The 14,001-nt window shown below is 41.5% G+C and overlaps 1 protein-coding gene and 1 non-coding gene across 2 annotated transcripts; one reads left to right on the top strand and one right to left on the bottom strand.

Annotated features, from left to right (window-relative positions):
- Window positions 1-707: 707 nt before the first annotated feature.
- Window positions 708-13,932, bottom strand: prox3 (prospero homeobox 3). Its single transcript, XM_044022669.1, is given in 8 exon segments — window positions 708-1,822; window positions 4,302-4,407; window positions 4,646-4,758; window positions 6,252-6,365; window positions 6,995-7,455; window positions 7,458-8,855; window positions 11,520-11,586; window positions 13,594-13,932. Coding segments are annotated over 6 exon segments (2,364 nt in total). The 5' UTR covers window positions 8,854-8,855; window positions 11,520-11,586; window positions 13,594-13,932; the 3' UTR covers window positions 708-1,648.
- trnai-aau lies at window positions 2,398-2,471 on the top strand. The gene has a single exon. It is a non-coding gene; the product is annotated as a tRNA-Ile (tRNA).
- Window positions 13,933-14,001: the final 69 nt, after the last annotated feature.

The raw sequence follows: 14,001 nt of genomic DNA, 5'->3' as shown, positions 1-14,001 counted from the left end.
CGGGTAAAGCACAAAATCCTTATAATATTTTTTATGTCCGTGCATTGGCAACACGGCACAGTATATTCTAAATCAAAACATGGATGTTTTGATGGTGTTTGGGGTCGGTGAAACACCCATTTCAAAGGCCTTTCCTCTTCATCATAAAGCAAGTTTTGTCAACTGTCTGTGGCCCTTGGACTCAAAAAGAACAATCTTACTGTCATCAGTGCACAGTGCTTCTCCATTGAGTACTGATGTGTATATAACTTTGAACCAGTTATCCAATTATTCCATGGGTAACTCAATTTATCTTATTTGATGAAAAAAGTCCAGCCATAGTAATCTTAACAATTTATCAGTTTGCTTTGTTCTGAATTCAATGTTAGCTCATCTGCTCTTCAACTTGGTTTTTAGTTTCAGCCCTTTCTGTTATTGAGTTTGACACGCCTGCTTTAGAAGTTTGGATTTGCACTTAGAGAAACTGCGTGTGTGTGCGCGCGCATGCACGTCGTCTCAGGTGCTTAGACTTTGTCCCACGCTGAGCCTCTCACAAAGCCATCATCCAAGCATTAGCATCCGTGACAATGAGTGTAGATGTGTGTGTTACTGTGCTAGTATTGTGAGATTAAAGGATTAACTTGTGATGGCATTAGTGTTGGCAACCAGGAGCTGAACGTGTGTGTGTGTGTGTGTGTGTGTGTGTGAACCCAGCCATCACAACACGAGTCTGGTATCACTTTAATCAACTGTTCAATTCAAACACCAAAGTTCACCAAAGTCTTGAGTGAGGCAAAGATATACATTAAAGATGTACATGTATTGTATGTACAATATAAAAGAGATGCATGACAAGAGGGTGACAATACAAAATTGAAATAGAGCAAACAACATGCATTTGAAAACACGTCACATACACTTTACACTTGATTCCATAGAGCTGCAGGGAAACTGGAAACAAATATTGAGGAATAACAGTGCAAAAAAGAAATCACATTAAAGCATTTTTGCCTTCCACCAACGAAACATACATGTTTACCATTGAAGTTGAATTGACGGAATTTTTAATTACAATTAGATTACACGTGTCATAATGTACAAAAGCTTTATAATAAGGTAATATAAAACAAACATTGATACACAAGCAAATAATAATTAACAAAAGCCTCTGACTGAAACCACTGAGGGGATAGTTCTATGAAACAAGGATAACGTAATTAACCAAATGGATCAAATGTAAAAAGCATAAGAATAATCATTTTTTCTGGTGCAACACACCCAGCACCCGAGTGAAAAAAAATGAAGGAAATCTGGAGCGTCACCTAAACTGAGAAACCTTTCCATAATATTGCCATCAAAAGCTGTGATAGCAATTACAATTACAGTTCAGCTGATGGGTGAAGAATGTTTGGAGAGGAAATTCCTCCTCTGTCCATTCATTCAGACTCAGTGGTATGTTCACATTCTCTGATAAGTGCAATCACAAGACTGTCACTGAATTTGTCCGTTATCCTCCACGTACACTGTCACTCATATACACTTAAACAACTTAAATGATTGTTCTTCTTTTGTAAATACGAATGACTTTTACATAAAGAAAATTTCAAAACTGAATATAGTTCCCCCCCTTTTTTTTTTCCAGAAAATGTGTGACCAAGCTGTTCACTCATCAGCCAACAGGACAACCAGGCAGTCTGAAGGCATCTGGTACAGGACTGTCCAGTTTACAAATGATTTTGTAGATCCCTTTCTTCCAGCAGGGGTCGCTGTCTCTCCCGGTCCAAATGGCTGCATAAAATTCCCTCAGGGCAACTTCTGACACTTCAATAAACCTGTCTGGCACCTGCATTGAGGACAGCATACAGAGTTAAGAGTGACAATTCTCAACACAACAGTATTATTATGACTATCACATACTATTTAGTGGATATACATAAAATGCACTTTAATGTGTATGATGTTCTACTCTTATTCTATGGAAGCCCATAATGGTAAAACGTAGCCTTGATAACAAAGATATCCTCAAAGTAAGACATTATGAGATAAGAAGTGCGCATGCACCTCAACGGCAATGTTTGTAATGGCCCACGCTCACAATGTGCAATCTTCACTGAGGTAACTATAACCGGTGACTTTAGTTACATCGGACGTTAGATATGATCGTTAAGTCTTTTAAACGACAGACTAAAAGACTTAACGATGTTGTCTACTACCACTACTGCTAAAACTATTTATAACAACAAACTAAAAATATTAAAAATATTTATAACAACAAACTAAACCCATATAAATTGGTATTGACGAGTCCGCATAGCATAATTGCAGCATAATGTTTACCTCTTATAAAATAAACTCAGTATAAAGATACTTTTCGGCAACTTCACGTTCAATTATATTACCACTCGGCTGACACAACACGGCCGGTTAGCTCAGTTGGTTAGAGCGTGGTGCTAATAACGCCAAGGTCGCGGGTTCGATCCCCGTACGGGCCACTTCGATTTTGACACGCAAGTACCTCGTATTTATAACAAAACAATTAGATGGAACACTTTTCCCAGCCGCTATTTTACGTGTTTTAGCAGGAAAACAATGGCTCTGTTGAGTTCACGGAAGTCGAGACAGTGTGACAGTAAACCAAATGCACTGTGAAATGAGGAAGCTAACTGGAGCTCAGCTGTCATTATCCTGTCCATTTACACATTTACACCTGTGATTTACTACTGTACCTGTCAACATTTTGAGCAAAAGGGACCTGACAGAAAAGCGGAACTATTCACTAAAACCAAGCCCTTCACCATGCTAACACACTTAGCAGATCATCGTTATATGCATATATACAGTATGTGTGCATATACACACACACACATATGTATATATATATGTATACATATATATGTACATATACTTACTGTGTATATTTACACACACATGGATGCATCAGCACTCATTAACCTGCATCAATGGATGGACCCAAGGCCATGTAATTACAATTAGTGCTTAGAGGTTGACATGTACAACCTTTACTTTATTATTATTTTTATTAATTCTCAGCATTAAAAGGACAAAGTGTATATGTAACCTTGGTCTGCTCACAGAAAACTGCTCTGATATCCACTAAATGTAACATATGAAGGTCGCTTGTCCATTAAAAGGAAGTTTTTTTCTTTTTCAAATTAGTATACACTTAAAAATAGAAACATACAGTGACACGTGTACAAAACACAAAGCATAACACGATTTACAAAGTTAGTGAAAAAGTAAGAAAATCTTTTTTTTCTTCTTTTTTTAGCAGGTTCAGTTTTATATTTTTCCAGTTCATATATACATATAGATTTTAGTACACACACAGTTTTACTACTAAGAGGACTAATAATCATAATAACAATAATAATAATGACAACCAGAGTTACAAAAATCATTATAAACATCATCAAATTTTTTTGTGGCATTAACACATCGGCAACGGTAGAGAGTTTAAGATTGCAGAGTATATTTTTTAGAATAGGTTTCTGATGCCGTCTCATCTTAGCTTCAATTCTGTCATCACTACGGCTAATATCACACTGCTGATCTGTCACTTGTGCTGTGAGGACGTCCCATGCCTGATAAAACTGGTTTGCGGGCCGGATCTGGCCCCAGGGCCTTATGTTTCCCTTGTGCATTTTAATATGTTTCCCTTGACATTTAAACATTTTAGCTGTTTGTGTGGCATTTGTGGAGGCTGAGTGTGTGTCTGGACTGAGAAGCTATAAAATGAAGTGCCCAATTGGGATCAATAAAGTTGTCTGAATATGAAACATCACACTTTCAGTGCAAGGTGAGGTACTGAGGCACCGATCACTTCTACATCAGACCTGGGCATGATACGGCCCACAAATGGTAAGGTTCCGAGCAAGCTGAGCCGAAACCAAAATGTGACGACAACAAACTGCTTGGCAGGTGTGTGCGATGCCCGACACAGGAATCAAACAGAATAATCAATATCCAACATTTAGCAATGAAATTTCTGAATTCTCAATATTTAAAAGAGGACTCTGCACTGCTGCAAGGCGGCACACAGATGGTGAGCCGAATCACAACCCGCTCAGTCATACTTGAGTTCAGTGATTGTGTCAGATTCGCATGCGGAGTCTGTGCTCCAGTCATGCAGCAAGTACTAAGCGATTTGGTAAACAAATCTTTCTAATGAACTGATGACCGAAAAGAACTCACTAGATTGTGCGTTTGTGCCGTGTATAGAATGACGTCATTTGTGCAGCCGGGGTATGATGACCCTACACACATTGGGGAGGTGTACACACACACACACACACACACCATACCTGGTAGATGTTACTTTTATTGTAGTGCATGTTAAGTATGCGGTACAGCTCTGTGTCGCGGCCCACTCTCAGCTGACTCTCTCTGCCCAGACGAGGAGCACCATCTCTGTGACACACACACACAAAGACAAATCATTTAAATTAAGCTATTACAAAATGCAAGCTGTTTCAAGTATTTCTTTTTAACTGTTTCTAATTATTGTTGATGCACAATTTATGTTTGTAAAACTAGAGCACTAGAAGCAGTATTGTTCTTATTTTTGTTTCTTCCTACAGAGTGACAGAAATGAATGGTAATAAAAAACAATAGTATTTATTACTAATGTCTTTATGTTCAAACCCACCGGGTGAGAGCCTCGCGGACTGCCTGCCGTGCAAAGCGCTCCATCTGGATGTAGAAGAACTCTCTGAAGTTGCTGAACCATTTAATCATCTGGGAGGTCACACATCGGTTAAACTAGACAGTGAATGGGAGAAAAGCAGGAGGAGGAGAAGAAGAAGGAGAAGAAGAAATGAGCGGGTCAGGGCTGCAGAGATGGCAGAGTGGTGCTTGTCAGACAAACTGATTCAATCAGTTGAATCAGAATTAGCCGAGATAAACTTGTGATCTGCACACACATATTTTGAAGGCTACATTATCTGTATTACTTTTTTATGATTAAAATGTTCTGTTGTGCAAAGTTGGCAGCTGTGCAATATCATTTTTTTTCTAGATTTTTCTTTATTCTATTCATCTATATCTATTCATTCTATGTAGCATTTCATTATTCATGGTGATGTAGGCAGCACCAATGAGCCTCAAATGAATTTCCCTAAAAATAAAGCATATCTCATGGTATTATTGTAGCATTTTACAATAATTCTATTGTCACTATGATTTGATAAATTGTCATATTTACACATATTACTTTGCCTGTGTATTTATTTTTCAATTAAGGCAGTATTTGCAGTACAATACAAACTGTAGAATTTCTGACTAAATGCTGAACTACCATTACCACCATGACATTTTACTTATAAATTCACTTTGATGCTTGGGAAACTAAAACCTTTCGTGCAAAAATGCTGTGTTTTTTCCTTCATTAACGCTACTAACCTGAGTTTTTACACATGTATGTAACACATACTTTCAGTGAGCCGTTACAGTATTACCTGTATGAAGGAAAAAAAAAAAAATATATATTTATAAGATAATGTAATACAACTTTTAATGCATGTGTAGATGTGACTTTTGTGTCAGATATGCCGCGTGGCGCAAATTATGCAAATGTAACGTCAAGTTGAAAATGTTCAACTTCACAACGACGCAATGACCAATAAGCACTGAGATTCTCTGGATGACGTCATGTACTTGCCGGGCCGGTGGCCAGACGGCACAAAATGGAGGAGAGGATTTTATTTTGTCTGTGTGGCCAAGTTGCTACATGTACTGGGACAAAAACAAAACAGGAGAGATCGTGGCAAATGGCCAGTGAAAGAGTTGATGGCGTTGGCAGCTGGGGCTTTGGCCAACTGGCTGGCTGACGACGCCGGCCGTTGACGCAGTGATCCCGCAGCCGGCATGCGAAATTCACGTTTGGTGTGAATGCTGCATAACAATTTTCCCAAAGTGATGGCCACAGCCATTGCAGGTCGGCTTTTCGATTGCTTATATTGATTTCAATATTTTAAATTCAATGTTATATGAGAGTGTGTAAACCTTTTAGGCGCCATAAACCTCAGAAATTTGAAAAAAGGTGTGATTGGATGAATAGTTATCTGACCACCATCATATGGCTATTATCAAAAAGATAGATATGGAATAATATTGAAAATGGTCAAGCCATAGCTTCCCCTTCACCCTGACACAATGAGCCGAGTAAAGGCACGGGATGTACAGGAGGATATAGTCGTAAGTCGTAAAAACAGAGCATTTACTAAAAATGGTGCTACACACACACACACACACACCTTGACATCAGGGAAAAAGGTCTTGAGCGTGTTGGAGCTGGGGTAACGTGCGTAGAAGAACATGAGCTTCGCTTTCTTCAGGTGGCACGGAGACAAGCCTTCCTGGATGTAAACATGAGGCCAGTCAAGGAGATACACATGTGTACATGTTACTTACACAAACACAAACACTTTCTAACTGAGGACACTTCCCTAGCCCCTTACCCTAACCTTAACCCTCATAACTGGATGCCTAACACTAAACCGAAAACCACGTCTTAAGCCTTTTGAAGTTATGAGGACCAGACAAAAAGGTTCTCACTCCCTGTGGTTAAGGACACACATACAAGAAAATAGGCAAGTTTCTCAGGAAGTGAAATACATTATATTACTCCTTCAAAAGTCATAATACTCCTTTATTTTTACTTGGTATCAAAAATAATTGTAAGTGAAATCACTCATTATATTACTATTAGTGCTGCAAAACAATTTATGGTTTTCTTAATTGAAATTAATTCCATGCTTTATCATTATTAAATGCATTTTATCACGAAAGAAAGTGACTTTTTTTTTTCACTTGACTGGCCCCCTACCTACTAGACACCTGCTCTATAATGTGAAACAAAAAAATGAACAATACATTAAAGAATATAAATATAACCAAAATTCTAAACCCAAATGGATGAACATTACTTTGTGAACACAACATGTTAGATTTATTTGATTATTTTGAATCAAAAGTGCAAAAGGCCCAAAAAGGATATTCCCCCAGCCGTCAGGTAGAGCTCTCCTCCGTCCATCCCTCCGCCTCCTCTCATGCCCCCATCTCCTCTCACCCCTCTCTCCCGGCCCCCGAGGGCGTGACGGGCGAGGGAGGGGTCCAGGTGACCGAGCAGCGGGAGCGGCGGGAAGGAGGGGTGAGAGGACGGGTGAGACGAGAACTCCAGGAAGGGGTCAGAGCTCAGGAAGTCCTTGCGGGGCGGCGGCAGGTGCGGGAGCTGCGGGTGGTGCAGTGCACGGGAGAAGAGCTGCTGCATGGAGTAGTGCAGCAGTGGGAGAGGGAGAGGTGGTGGGGGAGGTGGAGGCACGGGGAAGGATGAGGAGGAGGCAGAGGAGGAGGACGAGGAGGGGTGGGAGCTGGAGGAGGAGGATGGGTCTTTGGGTTGCGACGCCGGGGGTAAGAGGGAAGGGTGGGAGAGAGGGGGAGGAGGGCGGGGAAGAGAAGATGCATGGAGAGGTTGGGGTGAGAGGGATTCATGTGAGAAGAGAGAGGCGGGCCGAGGAGTGGGTGAGCCTTCCGGGGGTCAGGTGACCTCTGAGCAGCGAGTGGAGTCGCCAGATCTGATGCATCGGCACGATGTGACTGCCCTGGTGCCACCATGTTGCCGTTCCTCATCTTTCGGAGCTGCTTCTCTCTTTCTCTGTCCTGCCCTCCCATCTTCTCCTCCTTACCCCTCGTCTTCTCCTTCCCTCGTCCACTGGCCAGGAGTCCAGTCCACTCTCCCTTCTCCCTCCCGCCATCATTTCCTACATCAGATGGGAGGAAAGAGATGGCGGCAGGAGGAGAAGACGGCGCCAGATCTTCCGTCTCGGTGTAGAGGCGGAGAACTCGGTCGATGACTCGTGCCACGGCACTGCCCAGCTCCAGCTTCAGAGCCTGGGCAAATTTCTGCCCTCCCTCCTCACCCTCCTCTTGAATCCCTCCATCCCAGTCACCTCTGACCAGTCCTCCACAATCCAGCCACAACCCCGCCCCCTCCATTAGGCCCTCCACGTGGAGTCCTCCTCCTCTTCCTCTCTCCATCCTCTCCTCTCTCTCTTTTTGCCTCTCTTCTCTCTGTTTGTGGAAGTTATCAAAAGGGGAAACAGAGAGAAAGGAAAAGGATTCCTTTTCAATTTCTCCGTCATCAATGTCATCATCATCGTACATCCCTTCTGTAATGTCTGTCTCTTCCATCATCCCCATGTCTCTTTCTCCCCCCTCTGCTGCTCCTCTGTTTCCACCTCTGTGCCTCCTTTTCTTCTCCTCCTCCTCTGCCAGGTGCTTTTCCCCAAAAGCCCTCCAGACTTTCTCCTGCAGGACCTGCAGTCTCTCTCTTGCCTCCTCCAGCTGCTCTTTCAGCTCTTCCCTCTCCCGCCTTCTCCCCTCCCTCCCTATCTCACGCCTCACCCCTCCCTCATCTGCCTCCCCATCTCTCTGCCTGCTCTCCAGTTTCATCCTCTTCACTTTCAGGATGTCTTGACTCCACTCTGCAGTGAGGGCACTGTGCCTCTTCTTCACCTCCAAAAAGCTCTCCTCTCCCTCCAGAGCTCCCTCCTCTCCTCCATCACTCCCTTGCTCCACTTGTCCATCCTTTTCTCCTCCACCTTCCTCCAGATTCCTCTCCTCCAGGTGCCTGTGTGTGCTCGGGCTTGTGCCGAGTTGTCCCCCGATTCTCCTGGAAGCTCCACCCGGCTGGTGGAGATGATGAATGAGGGGAAAGACCGGAGGCCTGAAGGCAGGAGGAGGGCGACCTGCACTGGGCTCGGGATGAACTACAGAGAGATCTGAAGAGCTCAGAGTGGGAGCAAACGCATGGATCTGTGGAGCAGAGTCACTGAAAAGATCTGGGGGTGAATCCATCACTGGGGAGAGACACAGAAAAAGGAAATTGTTGCTGAAGTTTATTGTTGCTGGTTGTTGCTTGTTTTGCAGCTGATTTGTATAGGATATTACATTATTATGTTAGTTTAATTGACAGTGGATACCTTTGATTGAACTACACAGTGACATTTGCCGCTATCATATTATCTTCAAGTTGGGCAAAGACTGCATAATTATTCCTCTCCATTTTTAAATTGTATTTATACATTTATTTTATATTACAACTAGAGTAATGTGTATACACAATTACGATTCAAATTGCATTTCCAAATGAACATTTTGTTCACTTTTGTTTTGGGAATTTTGATTGAATAAACAATATAATGTTGGCGTTTTTTACTAAGCCTACTTAGATTTTTTCATTGCTTTTTAATTCTAACATTTATTCTTATCAGCTGCGGCTTGTCACAATTATATATTTTTTTTGCTTTTTATGAAGAGATTTTATTAATATTGAGCAGATTTGAGCTCAGCCTATTGGTTTATCATGTGGCATTGGGAAAAGTAATGGCACTACTTGACTCAACTCAAATCTATTTTGATTTTCCATTCATTGCTGTCAGTAGAGAAATGAGACCTCCAAATTATACCACCATGTTCATCATAATAATAACCATAATAAGTATATTTGTAGCAATGTTTCACAGAATTTCAAAATAAAAGTGTTTAAATGGCAGACATAGACATAGCTCACAATCAGAAAAAAAATTATGATTAAAAAATAATCTGTAAATTTAGAAAAGACAAACACAGAAATACCTTATTATAACTTGACATTAATGGCACTTTAACATTATACAGTTCTAGCACTATACTCAGATTGACTCAGAGAGTGCCGAATAATGCTGAATTGTAGATCAGATAAAAACACTTAGTAATAGACATAGTGAGCTGAATCCCAACGCGTTCAGCTGTATTTTAGTTCAGTGACTGTGTCAGACAGAGTCTGTGCTCATGTGGCCCACGGGCCGCAAGTTTGAGACCTCTGATCTACAGCGACCATTTAAAACAGAAAACCTTGGAACAAATTCAGGTCTCACAGTGTGTATGTGTTGTTGTTGTTACTCAACCTTGAGTGTATGTGCATTCAATTTCTTTGCTGTGAAACAAATAATGTCATGCATTATGTGATTCAGTGGCGTGCGGCGAGGTTCATGACTGGGGAGGCACTCGTCGGATGTACAAATATATGAACCCAAAATAGAATTTAAATTTTTTTACTTTCAAATTATGCTTTAATCAATTCCATACTGTTCAACAACATGATAGCAAGAAAAACAAAAGAATATTTATTAATATGAGCTCAAATTCGATTTTCTTAAATATAAATGTTTGTTTGTTGGCTGATCTCTTTTTTTTATTGAAAATCGTGTATGGTCCTTTATACCTTTATATGTATATGTTAGTGCTGTCAGTTTAACACATTATTAACAGCGTTAATATTAACAGCGCAAACTCATTTTAACGGTGTCAATTTTTTTATTGCGAGATTAACATTCATTTTGGCCTAGCAAACTTTGTAGTTTTTTGCTGAACAACTAGTAATGCTAGAAAAACTACACCACACCGGATCTAGTTAGATCGGAAACAACAGGCACGTTCCACACACTTGTTTGAGTAGTAGGCTAACATTACATTTTGAGTGGATGGCGAGCACTGTGCGCTTCTCCGTCTCCAAGCGGGCTCTCTGTATCCAACGCACTCCCCACATCACAATAATGATGTATGCAGTGTTACCAACCAAGCTGGCAGACCCCCAAACTGTAGTAAGGAGACCTCCGAAGACCCCTAGCTCCTTTAGCTCGGATTAGCTAGTTACGGCAGCAACACATTAAACCACGGGACTCCGTCTGCGTTGAAGAACGGCACTTTATTCACAGCACTGCCTCTCTTATTATTATGCGGCTTTCATAGTAAGAGGAATAAGAAATAAGAGATATTGTCTCAATAAAAAAAAACATTTGCACAAAGCAAGCCAATCCGCTTTTCTATGTTGATGAGAGCACTAAAATGAGAAAAAATAATGGGAGAAAAATAAATCAAGGGACACTTAGAATAGACAAAAATGTGCGATTAATTGTGAGTTAACTATGACATTAATGCGATTAATCGCGATCAAATATTTGAATTGTTTGACAGCACTAACATGAAGAAGACATGCACCTGTTCCCCATTGCCTATCAGCACTGCCCCCTATCAGTGTGGCACGGTACTTTCTGCCTCACTGTGCATTTTCACTGCGCGTGTACAGCCGATCAGAAAGACTAAATAGGTCACACATTTTCATTAAAAATATCAGCATATGTAGTACATGTATAATCAAACATGTATATTGGCGATCTAAAGAGAGGCAGCAATGGGCATGGAGCAGAAGCACGACTCATCACTATTTCACCTCACCGTTCTCCTGTGTATGAACAGGAGATGTGAAAAATTCATACAGAAATCATACAGAAAACTAATTTATAGAACAGTCAAGTGGACAAATGGATTTATGGATTGTTAGTATTTTACTTGTCATGATGACAGGGGAGGCCTCCCCTGACCGCATGTCACTGATGTGACACGACAAAGACACGACATGAGCTTATTGTGAAACCAAAACCATGTTGATAAATGCATATCATCTTATGACTTCTGCTTACCTGCACTGCCAAACCAAACAATCCACTGTATTTCACAGAGAAGGAGCTGCGTTGTCCTTGCATAGAGCTGGAAAAATACAAGCATACATTGTGAGAATGGTGGCCTTCGACCATGTCAATTAGGAAGAAGGGGGACCAGGCTATATGCTGGTGGTGCAGTAGGTTAACATGTGGCTCGTGATCTTTGTCAGACATCTCATTTTTCCTGTGCTGTCGAAGAAGGCTCCATCATCGTCATTCAAATACATGTAACAAAATGGAGGGAAGTTGGTTTGAATGAGATGTGGAACAGAAAAACACAGAAAAATGAAAATGAGAGACATTTTTTGGATAAAACCTTTTTATTTCACTGGCAGATTTAGGTACTGAAATACTGACAGAATGTTTTTCAGCACTCTTATGTAAGGCTTATGAGTAAAAATACATGTTACGATTTTATCGAGATCAAAAACACACAAACCCATTCCCTTTTTTTTCAGTATGTAACCTCCTTTTCCCTCTGGACGCTGCTTTCCACTCTTTTCCTTCCTCTCTATTCCTCTCTCATCCCCTCTCTCTGTTATCAGTTCAGGCAGCTTGTTAAGCACTGTTTGATCAGAGTATTTACCATCACACACACACACACACACACACACACACACAACAGTGAAAGAGGCTTGAGGGAGGGCTAACAATGGTCAATGGTCCTTGGTGAGTGAAATGCAGTGAGAGCAGCAGCATGTGTAGTGTGTGTGTGTGTGTGTGTGTGTGTGTGTGTGTGTGTGTGTGTGTGTGTGTGTGTGTGAGAGAGGGTGTGTGTGTGCACACATGGTAGAGTGTGAGTTAACAGTAGTCCTACTTAGCTTTGATAACAGCCCTAATCCACTTCAGATGGACACACCGACAATGATGTAAGGGTGGAGAGAGAGAGAGAGAGAGAGAGATGTACACAACAAATATGGCACACACACGCACACACAGTCTGGTTTTCATAACTTCAGATTACATTACATTTCCTGGTTAGGGTTAACCCTAACCTTAAACTAACCTCATCCGTACTACATGTCTTTACCTTAAAATGCAATAATGTATATTATAGATAGATAGAGATAGAGAGAGAGAGAGAGATAGATAGGTAGATAGATAAATAGTGTGCGGATCCCTGGTGCAACATGAAGAGAATAATCCTCCTATAAATAGCTAAATATCAATTATTCAAATGCCCTCTCTCCTCTCTCTCTCTCTTTACTATAACACAGACCAGATGGTGAGGCAGCCACTGTGCTTATATCAGGGACAGATTAGCTTTTCAAAGCCTGTGGAAAGCTGCACAAAAAACACACAAACACTGAACTGACTGAGCAATGAAAATGAAAGCTGTGACAAGCTCTGGATTAGACTTAGACTGAAGAGTGATGCTAGAGCTGTCGCTGCATGAGGCAACATACTAAATTATACACACACACACACACACACATAAACTTCCTGGTATTAAATAATGTAATTCTGTGGATTATATTTGGAAATTTTAATCTAGGGTTATTTGTTGACACATGTTACCAACACAGAGTGAAAGAGGGCGGAAAAAAATCATACCGGCATGCAGACAGATTATCTATCTATCTATCTATCTATCTATCTATCTATCTATCTATCTATCTATCTATCTATCTGTCTGTCTGTCTGTCTATCTGAATCAATCCATCAATAACTATCTATCTATCTGAATCAATCAATCAATCAACAACTATCTATTTATCTATCTGAATCAATCAATCAATAACTATCTATATGAATCTATCAAATAAATAAGTATATAAATAAATAAATAAATAATGTTTTAATATGGTTTATGAGCTTGTGAGTGAAGTCTCCGCGTGGCGGGATGTATCTGCCGATTCCGCCACCACGCGAGAGGAATCCACTTCTGCCGTTCACACGCACGAGCTGTCACTTTGTGTGTGTGTGTGTGTCCTGTGACTTTAATTGGCAGCGGTGGACTCGTGTCGCAGCGATGAATTCAAATAAACACAGAACGGAGGAGCAGAAGACGCAGTGAAAACAAACTTTACAACACAAGTGTCTCTGGACTCACAGGTGTTCCAGCTCCAGCGGTGTCTCCAGGCTCCTGCGCGCTCTGCGTCGGTCGGTCGACTGTCCGCCTGTCCGTCTGTCTGCCTGCAGCTGGCCCGGGAGATGACAGCGGAACCAGCGAGCCCTTCTGTTCCGTTCCGTTCCCCTCTCCTCTCTGTTTACTCTTTGTTCCGCAACTCTCACCTTCAGCCCCCTCCTCCTCTCACCAGTTGTGTCACTGCTGTGCAGGTTTTTTTCCTCCCTCGACAAGCCCCGTGTCAAACCATGTTCTTCCACAACCGCTGCTGCTGCTGCTGCTGCTGCCGGTGTGGAGTGGAGTGGAGTGGGCGGGTTTGAGCTGTCCATTTGACGGTCCGGTCCCTCCCATGTTGGCATGACCCCCACTCACTCTCACACACTCATTATCAAA

Source organism: Solea senegalensis, linkage group LG3, assembly GCF_019176455.1.
Source record: "Solea senegalensis isolate Sse05_10M linkage group LG3, IFAPA_SoseM_1, whole genome shotgun sequence".
In the NCBI taxonomy this organism is placed as follows: domain Eukaryota; kingdom Metazoa; phylum Chordata; class Actinopteri; order Pleuronectiformes; family Soleidae; genus Solea; species Solea senegalensis.
The sequence above is the reverse complement of the archived record's forward strand: the minus strand, read 5'-3'. Positions and strand labels throughout refer to the sequence as shown.